The sequence below is a fragment of the Chelonia mydas genome, chromosome 10 (genome assembly GCF_015237465.2).
Source record: "Chelonia mydas isolate rCheMyd1 chromosome 10, rCheMyd1.pri.v2, whole genome shotgun sequence".
NCBI lineage: Eukaryota > Metazoa > Chordata > Testudines > Cheloniidae > Chelonia > Chelonia mydas.
The window spans coordinates 46,453,371-46,465,708 of NC_051250.2; the positions used below are offsets into that span (position 1 = coordinate 46,453,371).

General features: G+C 47.3%; 1 protein-coding gene across 2 annotated transcripts; it reads right to left on the reverse strand.

Moving 5' to 3' along the window:
- Positions 1-476: 476 nt before the first annotated feature.
- Positions 477-12,055, reverse strand: FAM219B (family with sequence similarity 219 member B). 2 transcript variants are annotated; one of them, XM_037910930.2, is made up of 6 exons: positions 11,898-12,055; positions 9,013-9,112; positions 7,095-7,185; positions 5,756-5,833; positions 5,019-5,067; positions 477-4,071 (listed from the first exon to the last, which is right to left on the reverse strand). In XM_037910930.2, exons 1-6 carry the CDS (start codon positions 11,967-11,969, stop codon positions 3,916-3,918), a joined length of 546 nt encoding a protein of 181 aa, XP_037766858.1. In that variant the 5' UTR covers positions 11,970-12,055; the 3' UTR covers positions 477-3,915. The 2 variants fall into 2 exon arrangements, with proteins under 2 accessions (XP_037766858.1, XP_037766857.1); XM_037910929.2 differs by having other exon boundaries at positions 477-4,074.
- Positions 12,056-12,338: the final 283 nt, after the last annotated feature.

The window sequence follows — 12,338 nt, forward strand, 5'->3', positions numbered from 1 at the left end:
ATAACCAAAATGTGCCTGTGACCCCTGAGAAGAGGAGGGTATTCCCTCACCCAGGATCAAAGCTCTGAGCAGTCTCCCACCTACTCCTTGCTTATAGAAAAGGAGTACTTGTGGCACCTTAGAGACTAACCAATTTATTTGAGCATAAGCTTTCGTGAGCTACAGCTCACTTCATCAGATGCATACATGCGTCCAATGAAGTGAGCTGTAGCTCACGAAAGCTCATGCTCAAATAAATTGGTTAGTCTCTAAGGTGCCACAAGTCCTCCTGTTCTTTTTGAGAATACAGACTAACACGGCTGTTACTCTGAAACCTGTCCTTGCTTATAGTACTTCATGCCAGTCATAAATAGCTTCCAGGAGACCTAACCCTGGCTGAATTCTGCCCAGTTCTCTATTAAAAATCAAACCAGGAACTCTTTCAGTTGCACCAAGAACTGTGTGTGATTGTTCCCAACTATAGCAAGACACACTGCTTGTGTAACACAGGATCAAGTTTATTATAAACAAAACACTTCCCTTGACCAGGAATATACAAAACTTTGTCATAGTTCTCTATAGCAATACTTAAGACGTTAGATTTCTTTATAAGCTGGTTGTCCTCTGCATCTCACAGCAGGACTGTTTAAGGCAGCTTTTTAACTTCATGTCAGATAGATTCCCCCTTGTCTTCTGTCCTTGCCCCAAACCCACACATATAATCTGCTCACAACTTAACCTAGAGATTCTGGACTAAAGACTGCTTCATAGCCACAACTCTCTTGTATTGTCTTGGTAGTTGAACAAGTACCATTAAAGCAAGTTAGACTAGAACAGATTAACTTTTAGCTAAAACAGCTCCCAGCAATTGACTGGGAGAGTACTTTCCACAGCAAAAGGATCTGTAATTCAGGCCCTGAGATTTAGCAGGAAAGGGCACAGCATCATATTCCAACTCCCTGTTTTAACGAGTGAAAGGCAAGCAGGAAGTTAAGCACAGAACCAAGCAGCCAAACCTTTCAGGCCACTACCAATGTGAGTGTACCTGTGCTGATGGAGAAATAAACCCTCCCATACCTCTTCACTGCTGTCAACCACACATGGACCTTAGTTGCAACATACAGCCCTAAGTAAGGCAGCACACTTGGTGTGGCCCACATTTTTAGAGGTGATGTGAAATCCAAGCTCATTTGTTCAACTGCTGGGATCAGGAAAGTGCCACTGAAAGCAGCCAGAGTCAGCTAACTTCTAGGCCCAGCCCATACAGGTACTTACAGAACAACCCTCTCCTCAAGGAGGAGATGTAAACAGAATGGGCTCAAGTGCATTGGTCTGGGACCATCCAGCTGAAAAAAGGTCACAAGGGGAGAGAACTCAAGACACTTCATATATATAAATTTAATCAGCTTCAGCCGACAGAGACAGGAGCCTCAACAACAGGTGGTGATATGTGCCATCTGAGATTTTAGCATCAAAGCATCCTGTCCTTGAGGCCCCTATTACATCCAGGAGTCATTCTGACGCTGTAGGGTGTGAAGATCTGTCACCCACGCCAGCATGCCATCTAGGCTGCAGCATTAGTGTCAGACTATGCTCAGTTCCCCAAGATCTACATGATGACCAAAACGCAACGGTAACGTGGAAATTGCTCCCTTCTCTGGCCATGACACCACATTTTGGACAAGAATACTCAATCACTTCACACAGCTGAATACTAATGAAGACAGTATAAGGGACAGGGCTAGGACAGCGGGGGTACAGAGACTACACTCCAGAGCTCAAAGCCTCACTGCCATCTGACTAGCAGAAAAAAAACAAACAACATTTAAATATTAACCAAACAGCCCTTCAAGTGCTTCCATAGCATCATAATCTCTGCATAAAACAATCCACTACAAACAATTACTGTTCGTGTGCATAGTAAGCCCATGGCAAGGAAGTCACAGTTTTGGTTGCTATTCCTGTCCTGGAGGGCAAAGAATTCAATGGAATTGAAATTAATGCTGAGCATTGTGGGAGGAAGCTCATAATCTTCAAGCTACATTGATGCAGGTTGTTTTTTGAAAGAATTAAATTTCCTTCATTTTTAGGACAAAGACCAAATCCACCTTTATGAATTTTGTCCTCTTGGAGGAAGTCAGTTCCTTGTATCATAATGCTCTAGGAGATCACATCAGCACAACAGATATTTCAGGACTGTTTCAACAGCCCACCAAATTTGGGATTGGCTCACCAAAACAAACAAACAAACAAAAAAAAACACACGCATGAAGGGAAGCAATCCTGATTGTATGCCATGATGCACAGATTCATAGTCAGCAGCATGAGTAAGAGCAGCACAAGACTCCGTCCTGATTTTGTATTTTTGTAACTAAAAGGTTATCAGCCAAATTCACACTAAAACTTCTCACTCTTAAATTCAGACCTTCCATGGCAGAGTAAACCCCGAGTAAAACTGCTATGACCTAGTCAGAAGCCCTGAAACCCCACTAATAACAGAAATTGACATGTCCTGCAAGAGATGTTAGCGGTATTTCTATATAATACCATGTGCCACTGGTCCAGTCAGACAACTAGAAACCAGTCACCTGATTAATCAGATCAAATGCATGGAATGTAGAGTGCTCTCAGCAGGCAACATGGCAATCTTTAGCAGACAGCCTCTCGAATAAAGCAGCTCAAGACCCTGCCCACACCTGCCTTAACCCTCATCTCCACCACACCCAGTCACTTCACAGTGCCTGGCATGGTACTCAAAAGGAGCAGCAAGCTTTGGTTTTGATCACTATGTACAGATTTAGTTCAAAGCAAACCCAGAGCAATTATAGATGCATTACGTCCATTAATCTAACTAGAAACTTATTAGGCAGCCCTCCTCCTCCTCCATTAACCTCTGCTGTTTCCGAGAGGAATTCCATCTCAGCTGGCCTACCTCAACCTCTCTGCCCCAGAGGGGGCCCCCCAGACTTCAAGTCAGGACTAGTGAATACAGGAAAGAAAATAAATAAATAAATGCAGAGAGTCTGTTAGGTCACCTCTACAGAAGTGAGGATTAAAGGCCAGGGCCTGAGGTTGCTTACGAGATACACTCAAAGTGTAGTGCCTTGGTAGCAATGCTACCATCCAGGATCTCACAGCAGCTCTAACCAAGCCCCTAGACAAAGGTTTTTTGTTTTTGTTTTTTAAATAAAGGACAGTCAATGCTTTAGTTATATAATAAAAACAACCAGTTAAAGAGATGAACCCCAAAGAATAAAAGCAAACCATTTGAGATCCCACAGGATTAACAGAATGTGTGGGAAAACTGGATCAAAGCATTCAAGAGCCTTTCAAGTAGCTTGTTTCAACATGGAAATACAAGTTCCTTCTCTGCTTACCTGCTAGATCCTGAGTTCAGAGTCTATAAGGACATGGCAACCACCCAAGGCAGCACCAGATCCCAAACCCCAGCCTTGGAAGATGAGGAAAGGGAATGATTGTTTGCAGACACTCAAGTGCCTTCATTTGCATTTCTCCAGCTTGTTAGATTACTGACTTGAGACCTTTGCTGTTCTCCTTTACAAACAGCTTTGGAGTTCTCCTTTAAGAGTGGAAGTACTCACATGTTTTCTCCCTCCTCCCCTAGCCAGCATGAAGCATCTTTCCATGCTCCAACAGTGCATGAGGTGACCAGTTGCATCCAGGCGACCTGAACAGCTACACATAATATCTATATATTATATCACTATATGTAACAAAAAGTAGCTTTGGGATAATCAACTGTTGCTGCTCAACTTGAGCAGGTGCCAATAACTGCAGCAGTGGCAGCGTCCAGTTCTCCAGTCACTGAGCCCACTTCAGTTTCTGCCAATGTTCAGTGCTGAATGCAGTTGCCTCTATCAGGCATGCTAATGTCCTAAGAAACAAGGTAGAAAGTGCTGGCCCGTTGAGCAGTGCCTACTGAATTGTGCAGGAGAGAGACTCCCCGAAGCAACAGGGACAAGGTGACGAGGCAACGGGCTTTGGGGGAATGAGATCTAGGTCCTCATCGTCCGGGATCTCATCTAGGTGGTACCCGTCCTGCAGAAGCTGACGGCTCAAATCCTGGTTCACCTGCTGAGTGGGCGACAGAAGAGATAAGAACTCCTGAAGCAAGTCAGTCAGTTGGGAACACTGAAGCCCTCCACTGCTCCAGCCCCAACGAAAAGATGTTCCCTGTACTATCTGATATCTATCATACCCTCTTGTGGTTGGGGTTGTAGTTTGCAAGTTAATTTCACTTGCATTCTTATTACACACACACCCCCCCCCCCCCCTCAGGAGCCAAGCAATCAAGATGGGCCTGGTTAGAGGGGTGAAAGGAGGAGAGGGTTGATTTAAACTGAAAGAAACTTTTAAAACTAAGATCAAGTCTTAGCAAAAAAAAAAAAAAAAAAAAAAAACTGATTTAAACTCAAAGAGCCCCAAGTTCCCTGCATTGCTCCTGATCCCCAGCTCCCACCCAGCAGCCTCCCACAGACAAAGCAATACCAGCTGAGCAGAGAAGGTGCACATTTGAGGAGAGAGCTTTAACTCTTGGATTGCAGACACTGATGAACACCCCACAGATCAGTGTTAGGGTTGCCACTCAAAGCCCTTTACAAAGCTAAGGTTGGGACAAACTGCTTCAGGGTCTGGAAAGAGACAGGGTTTACGTACCCTAATAGGAGATGAATAGGAATTTTTAGCAGTATCAGATAAAACTGTAGTTGATTTGTTCTGGGGTTGGGGGAGGAGAATTAAGCATCCCCTTGCAGCTTTGGACACCAGAACGGCATTATGCTATGGCAGGAGAATCGGAAATTTGAAACTGACCAGTCTAGTTAACTGTCCAAGCTCAGCGAAGTCCACAAACAGCTTTAGAGGAGTAAACTAAATTATACTCCACATACTGAATTCTTCGCCATCAAATACATGGCAACTGGACAAAGGGGATAGTTAGGGGTGGGGCAGACTGAGAATGGATCCATGTGGATCATACGGCATGTGAGATACAACAAAACAAAACACTCTGGACTTGCCTCTGCAGAGGAGTAACCGGAGGAACATCTTGACTCCAGCTCCCCATCACTAAGAGAGGAATGCAACAGTCAGGTAAGCAAGAGAATGTGTGAAGCGCATCAACTGCTGCATCAGTGGGGTGTGCATGGAGTCTGGTAGAGTATATGACCTCCTCCCCCGCCCAGCAAGCAAATAAGGGTATCTGAAGTGAAGAAGCTGATGTCAGCTCCTGGGGATTGAGTGGGGAATGGCTCTTTACATTTGCACTGCTAATGAGTGTTTCAGCAGGGACCTCAGTGTCAGCATAGTCCTGCTGAAACACTCATTAGCAGTAAAAACATAAAGGGGTCCTGCATCACCCTCTCCAATAGGTGCCCACGAGAGCCTAAATTACAGGTCAGCAAGGCATCAGCCTCACAAAGATCGGAATAAAATTTGCAACTCAGGTTGTTAACAGGTCCAACTCCCTTGGGGTTGTACTGCTGGAGGCAAGCAGATTAGTCACAAAGGTGACTAATCAGCCGTTCCCTTTACTTTACAGCCCCAGGTCAGCTCCCTTAATGTAAGTGGACTTCTCTCCCTTCAAAAAGGAATCTCCATATAAACAGAGGCTGGCACAGCTAAGTCAGTTAGTAACTTGTGTTTTGAACAAAGTGTTGCTATGCAGGGGCTCAGATCCACCAAGCAGGTGTCATTCAGTACCCCTGAGTACACCTACCTCAAAGCACCAAGCCGCTGACACACACAAAGCTCTCACCTGTCTGAATCAAGGGACACCAGGTTCTCATCCGCTGTCTGGCTGAGAGCAGCATAGCCCTTGTTAAACTTCACTGACCTGGAGAGAGGTGCACAAATGAGCCTGCAACAGACATCTAGATGGGGAAGTGTGATCACAGATCTGACTGTCTGCCAGGCTAAGAACACAGGATAGGAGGTACAACAGTAGACACTAGAGATGTCCTCTCTCACTTTACTGCCTAGGTCAGGGGTAGTCAATAGTTGGACCACGTGCCAAATCTGGACCACCAGATATTTATGAATGGACCCTGAAATCTATTTACTTATTATCATTATTTATTATTATTTTCTCTGGAGTCTGAACCTTGACCAAGAAATTTGGACCGTAACAAAAAATAATTAATTGACTAACCCTGGCCTAAGTATTGCTAATCTGAAGAAGGAAGACTCTCACAGCCACAATGGGCTAGAGCAGCTGGAAATTAACTCCAACTCCAGGTGCTGCAATAAATTTAGCTGATTAATTCCTCAAAGCCACACTATCCTCCGGACTGAGAGGAGAAATACGTATCTTGTTAAAAGGATTTAGTGTTTGTGAATGTACCGGATTGACAGCTCTAGGGCAGCGTTTCCCAACTGTTGGCAACTCCTCATTCAAAGTCAACAATTTTCATGGCCTGCTTTTTTTACTCTTCCATTTACAATACATGGATCAATGCTAACAAATTATAAGCCGATATAATGTGTGTGTTGTGTTATAAGAGGCTAACAGGAACTATAAGGGTGTGCAGGGAGAAGGGGAAGTGACATTTTCTTTGCTTAAGATTGTAATCAAGTTTTCAATACTTTGTGACTCCTCTGATTGATTTCTGTGACCCCCATGGGGATTGCAACCCACCGGTTGAGTTGTTCTAGAGAGTGATGTCCTCTGTTTAGCCACAGAACAGTTACACCATAGGCAGCAGCATCAAAAGCTTCCTTATGCTGCCCCTTGCCAGTGAGCCTCATGCCTGACCAGGAGGGAGCGCCTCTAGGAGCAAGAAGGCAGTCCAGGCAGTCATTTGCCTCTTAGCTGGGGCTGTCAACAAGGGGGTGGGGAGAGGAAGGGATGGGGCAGCACCCAATTAGTGTGAACAGTGATCAGTGGTTTGTGATGTGAACACACACTGGGAACTGACAGGAGACACTAACTCATTTCACATATACTGCTGACCTATCAGTCACTATACACCTGAATTAGAACGAGTGACCTAGAGGTCAAAGACCCCATATCCTGCTCCTAATCCTCTGAGCCATCCAGTCTCTCAGATGTATTTGAAAATACAGCTTGTCAACAGTGAAAAGAAATGGGCTCAAACCTCTTTGCTGCTGGCTTTGGTTGCTGTAGAACAGTTGCCCCCAAGATGCCTTTCCTCCGCAGCACCGCCTTTGCCATTTCTCGATGCCTCTCTGAAACCCAAACAAGGATACTTACAACTCCGAACCCAACTGACCCATACTCCTGGGGCAAGTTGTCATAAGTCATCGCTAACAAGAGTGCAGCTGCTTTACAATGCCTTTCACATGCAATATATGGTACAGAAACTCAATTCCAACATGCCTATTCTTATCACTGACTGAAAGAGACAGATGATTTTGTTATCCATGTGGTCAGACGCACACTGCGGTGTTTTCCATTTGGTTAATTTAAAAGTTCCCTTTCCCCTGCCAGTCACATATGCTTTGGTGCCGAACAATATTAAACACATAACTTGTTGACTAATGCCAACATTAGAAGTAGATTAATAGCAGTTGATACATGTCACCCTCAGAAATATCCCCCACCTCTGCAAAAGCCTGGGGAAACAGATTTGCCTTCAGGGTTTAATATAAAGCCTGAGAAAACATCAGACCAGGGTGGGTGAGTGGTGGTGAAGCAAGTTCCAGAGTCAAGAGCCTTCACAAAGCATTCCCCATCTCCAGTCCCCACATGGTCAAATCTAGGGATGTCAGCAAAAGTACCTCAGCTGACTTCTGTTGCATGGGCAGTAGATAGGGCTCAGCTAGCCAGGACCCAACCTGTGTAAGGTTTTGGCAATCAAAGACAATACCTTGAATTGCAGCCAAAAAGCAAGCAAGGAGCAGTCTGGAGAATTAGCATGATGAGCTCCCTGCAACTCAAGCTGCCCAGCAATCAAGCATTTACATTCTCCACCATCTGTAATTCCTAGTGCACATGGCAGTCACCTAGCCTGGAAGTTACAAAGGACAACCCTAGAAAGATCCACATCAGAGAAATGGTGGCAGTCGCTTAGCCAGATGGACATGAAAGTCACTTTTGGCCACAGATGTTTCTGAATTTTTAGACAGCAATTGGGTTCAAAGCCCCCAGATTTGAAAGCCTTATGGACAAATGGTGGGTGAAACTACCACAAGAATTTCAAAACGCTTCGCCTATATTATGGGCAGTCAGCTTTGATTTTATCTTATGTGGAAGTCTTGAGCTATTCCGTCCCATTCAAATTATGATCCCTTCCTTAGTAATCCAATGGCAATATTCTCTAGCCAGTTACGACAGAATTATGCAATACTATTTGCCTAGAGCAATCCAAGTTGATCATGATAAAAGATAAAAGTTCTCTTTGTTTTAATACAAATGGTTTAATCTGATCAAAACTTCTGGCACTAAACAGAAGATCTAGCTGACCAGTTTTTCTAATTAAAGGGAAAGATCTAGGCTTTAACTTCTGATTTAAGGAGAACATTCCTTAATTTTTTCCCATCTATTACCAAGCAGTGCAATGCATAATTTGAACTCCCTCAGTGCAAGGTTTACAATGCGAGGGACCCATCAAGTCTCTGCAGTGGGCTACTCATGTGCTTTTCTTTTAAGACATATTTTGAGCTGGCACTGGGAAAGAGCCAGAGGCCTGGAGACAGAAGGCTTCAGTCACAAAACAGGCATGGGACAGGCAGTGCTAGGTTCTGCCATGCTGTCCACTAATGGATTGTCACCTGTCCCAAGCACAACCACCTCCAACAGAGGCAGGCTCCATGACCCATTCAGTCCCTGGCCTCTCTGCTAAAACTGTCATTAACCATAGCAACTGCAATGATAAAAACCACAAAATGTTTACTAAACCTGCATTAAATTTCAATTCAACTCATTTTACACTGATGGTACAGTTTACAGTCACTACTAACCTGGGCTGAGTTGAACCATTACCCTCCCCTGACCCTCAGATGGGAACTTGCTAGGGAGATGGGGACTCTGTGACAGACCAGGTCATTACTTACGCAGTTTGGCATGAATGGAGGAAGCTTTGGTCATGATGTATGGGCCCCTTTTTTCCACTACATCACTCTCCCTGTTTGTCCTCTTGTTCTCCATCTGAGCCTGCAGGAGAGAAAACAAGCAAGAGCAGAGCAGGTCAGCCAGCATCACTAAGATACAGATGCTGTTCAAGGTGTCTGCAGTTACTTTAGGTATTTCTAGGGCACCCATTGCTGTACAACATACTCAATGACCACAGCAACCTCTCGCCACAGCAATTCAAGAGAGGTGAAAGGGGGAAACCTTACTCTCTTCCAGGCCCTGTGCGTGCTGTGAAACTGGAAAGATGGGAGAAGTGTGGGAAATTAGATTTTTGGGAGGGGATTGGAGATGTTAAATTAAAGACAACTCATATGGTTGTGATAATAAGCTTCCTTGTAAATCTGTCTTCACCCAAAAATATAGAAAAAGGGATTTCATAATTGCACTGTTGCCAACCCAACCATTCAAAAAATCATGAGATTTTTTTAAATCTAATGATTTTTAAAGCCAATTTGAGGTTTTGGCTTTTTTAGCCTTTTCAAGCTTATCCCCACCCTGATAAGAAAGCTAATCTTGTAGATCATTTAAAAAACAAAAGTGAGATTCTCATGTACTCATATGACTCCAGTACCAGGACCTTAAGGAAAAACACCAAATATTGTGAGATTTGTGACAAAAATCGTTAGAGTTCGCAACGAAAAGAAAACTTTGCAAAAATAATTTAATAAAAAACAAGTAGAGAAACACTTGGAAAATGTGATACTTATAAATCAGCCAATCCAGATGATACATATCCTAGCATATTAAAGGACCCAGTAGGGCCATTCTTATGGACTGACTAATGCAGGTGTTCTCAACCTTTTTCTCTTTGAGGCCCCCCTCAACGTGCTATAAAACTCCAGGGCCCAGCGCGGGCAGAGGGGCCTTGGGGCAGGGGCCTTGGGCGTAGGCGTAGTTGGACTTCTATTTTGGGTGAGGAGGGGCCAGCGGGGCTCGAGCCACCTCTGCATCGCGGGGTCCAGGGAGGTAACACCACCTCCACCCCCTGACTCACCTCAGCAGGCCAACCAGCCGGGGGGGGGCGGGGGGGGGCACACACAACCCAAAAATTACAACTCAAGAGCGGAGGGCTTAGCTCAAAAAGTTTGAGAACAGCTTAGGGTGCAAGGCAGGGGTACTAGGGGCTGTGTGCACATAGAGGGTAGCTGTGGGTGCAAGGAGGGGGGTGGCTAGGGGCTGCGCGCTGACAGGGGATAGTTCAGGGTGCAGGTAGGGTGTAGCTCAGGGTGTACGGAGAGGGGTGTACGGAGAGGGGTATTAGAGGCTATATACTGGAAGGACTCCCCGCTGGTCCCTGGAGGGGTCTGCCAGCTACGGAGCAGAGTCTCTCCACCCAGTGAACTCTTACTGGACTGGGTGCCTCTGTGGGAGCAAAGGGGGCTGGGAGCTGAGGAGCAGCTTCAACCCAGGGCACCAGCAGGAGAGGAGGGAACGCTGCCGCTGCCTGCTCCAACGCACCAGCCAGAGCAGCAGCTGCCCTGCACTGCCTGGCTCTGGCTTCCCGCCTCTGACCTGACCAGGGGGCAAGGAGAGGAGATGGCGGGAGGTGTGGAGCTTCTCCCAGGACTGCTATGCTCTTGTGCTGCAGTTCTTTTTTGGGGGAAAATGCCCTCCATGTCCCCAAGTCTTCCCATGGGCTCAGGGCTTCTGCCCCACAGGAAGCACCAGGGCTCGGGGCTCTTGCATTCAGCGCTGCACCTCCCGGCTTTACCCCGCAGGGGGTGCTGGGAATTGGGGCTTCAGCCCCCCAACTCCAGCCCCCCAGGGGCTGCTGGAGATGGGGGTTTCAGCCCCACACCTCCCAGTTTCAGCCCCCCAGTGGGCACTGGGGATTCAGGCTTCAGCTGTGGGGCCCCACCGCCCCTTGAAGGGGCTCACGGATCCCCAGGAGGCTGCAGACCCCCAGTTGAGAACCACTGGACTAATTAATAAAAACGTACAGTAACTATGAGTTTTGGTAGGGAGATAACACTAATTCTTCATGTAATTGTGGTTTTTTTTGCTAGCTCTGCAAACACACACCTGAATATCTCTATGCATGTGAACAGGCTTGGGAGAAACTGTTTGTTTTTTTAAATAAATGTTGATGGATAATACTGATAGATATTTTAAAGCATTCCCTGCCCCCAATTTTCATCTATTTAAATTTTCACCATTGTTGGCAATTATTGGGGGGAGGTCAGACAATTATTTAGTGACAGTAGCGAATGAGATTAATATACAAAGCAACTATTCTTAAACCCAGCTCTTGTTCTTGAGCAGTATTTTGCCTACTTTGTCTATGGGTAAGTTTCGATTATTATTGATTGAAGCATTTATAAGTGAACTTGACGTTTACGGACGGGTCTAATCTCTCCAGGCCTACGCGGAGACCGAGCCCCGCTGAGCTAATGACACCAGCCGCAGCACAAACAAAGCCCCGCAGACAGCCAGTAGCTCCATTAGCGCCCCAGCCACGTCCGATCGGGAGGAGCCGAGGACCCCGGGCGGGCGGCTGGGCGGGCAGACACCGCCCACGCGGCGCCGGCCGAACGCAGCTGCGCCGGGCGGACCCCGCTCCCGAGGGGAGACGCGAGCCCGTGACGCCCACGAGTGACCCAGGCGGCTGCCTGGGCGCGGGCCCGGCTCTGCTCGCAGCCGCGGCGCCTCGGGTCAGCGCGGGGCGGGAAGCGGAGCCAGGCGCGAGCAGGCGCCCGAGCCCCGGCCGCTCGGGGAGGCGCCGCCCCGTGGGGTTGGCAGGGGTGGTGGCAGGGGCGCCCCCCGGGCGGACACTCCCCTCAGACTCCCCAGGGCCGCGGCACCTCACCGTCCCGGCGCTGGCTCCAGACTGGATCCCGGGAGCCCTCTTCGCGCCACCGCCGCCATCCCCCGTCGCCATGATGGTCGGTGGCGGAGCCCCACCCCCTCATTTGCATACCCAGGGGTCATGAATAATTAACCAGCCGCCGTCTCCCCGATCAACCTTGACGGAACCGAAAGCGAGGCGGCCCATTCGCTTGCACGGCGGAGTCCCGCCCCCTCAAACCAATGTCTATTGGCTGCTGTGGGACAAACAAGCCAATCCCAGATGACCAATCTCTTTCACCCGGAAATAGAGGCAACGTTCTCATCTCCCCTTCTCCAAAGCCGGGGGCGTGGAAAGATCCCAGACTATCTTCTTGGTGCTGCGGTCTCTATGGTGCGTCTCCCATGCCTTTCCCGGGCTGGGACACGTGCGTTCCTCCTATGAGGCAGCAGGTGGCGCTGC

Excerpts from the sequence above, each read along its gene's own strand:
- FAM219B (XM_037910929.2), bottom strand. The coding sequence starts at position 11,969 with ATGGCGACGGGGGATGGCGGCGGTGGCGCGAAGAGGGCTCCCGGGATC. Across the intron at positions 9,113-11,897 it reads CTGGAGCCAGCGCCGGGACG|GCTCAGATGGAGAACAAGAG; the intron begins GTGAGGTGCCGC and ends TCTCTCCTGCAG. Across the intron at positions 5,068-5,755 it reads GTGTCCCTTGATTCAGACAG|TGATGGGGAGCTGGAGTCAA; the intron begins GTGAGAGCTTTG and ends TTCCTCTCTTAG.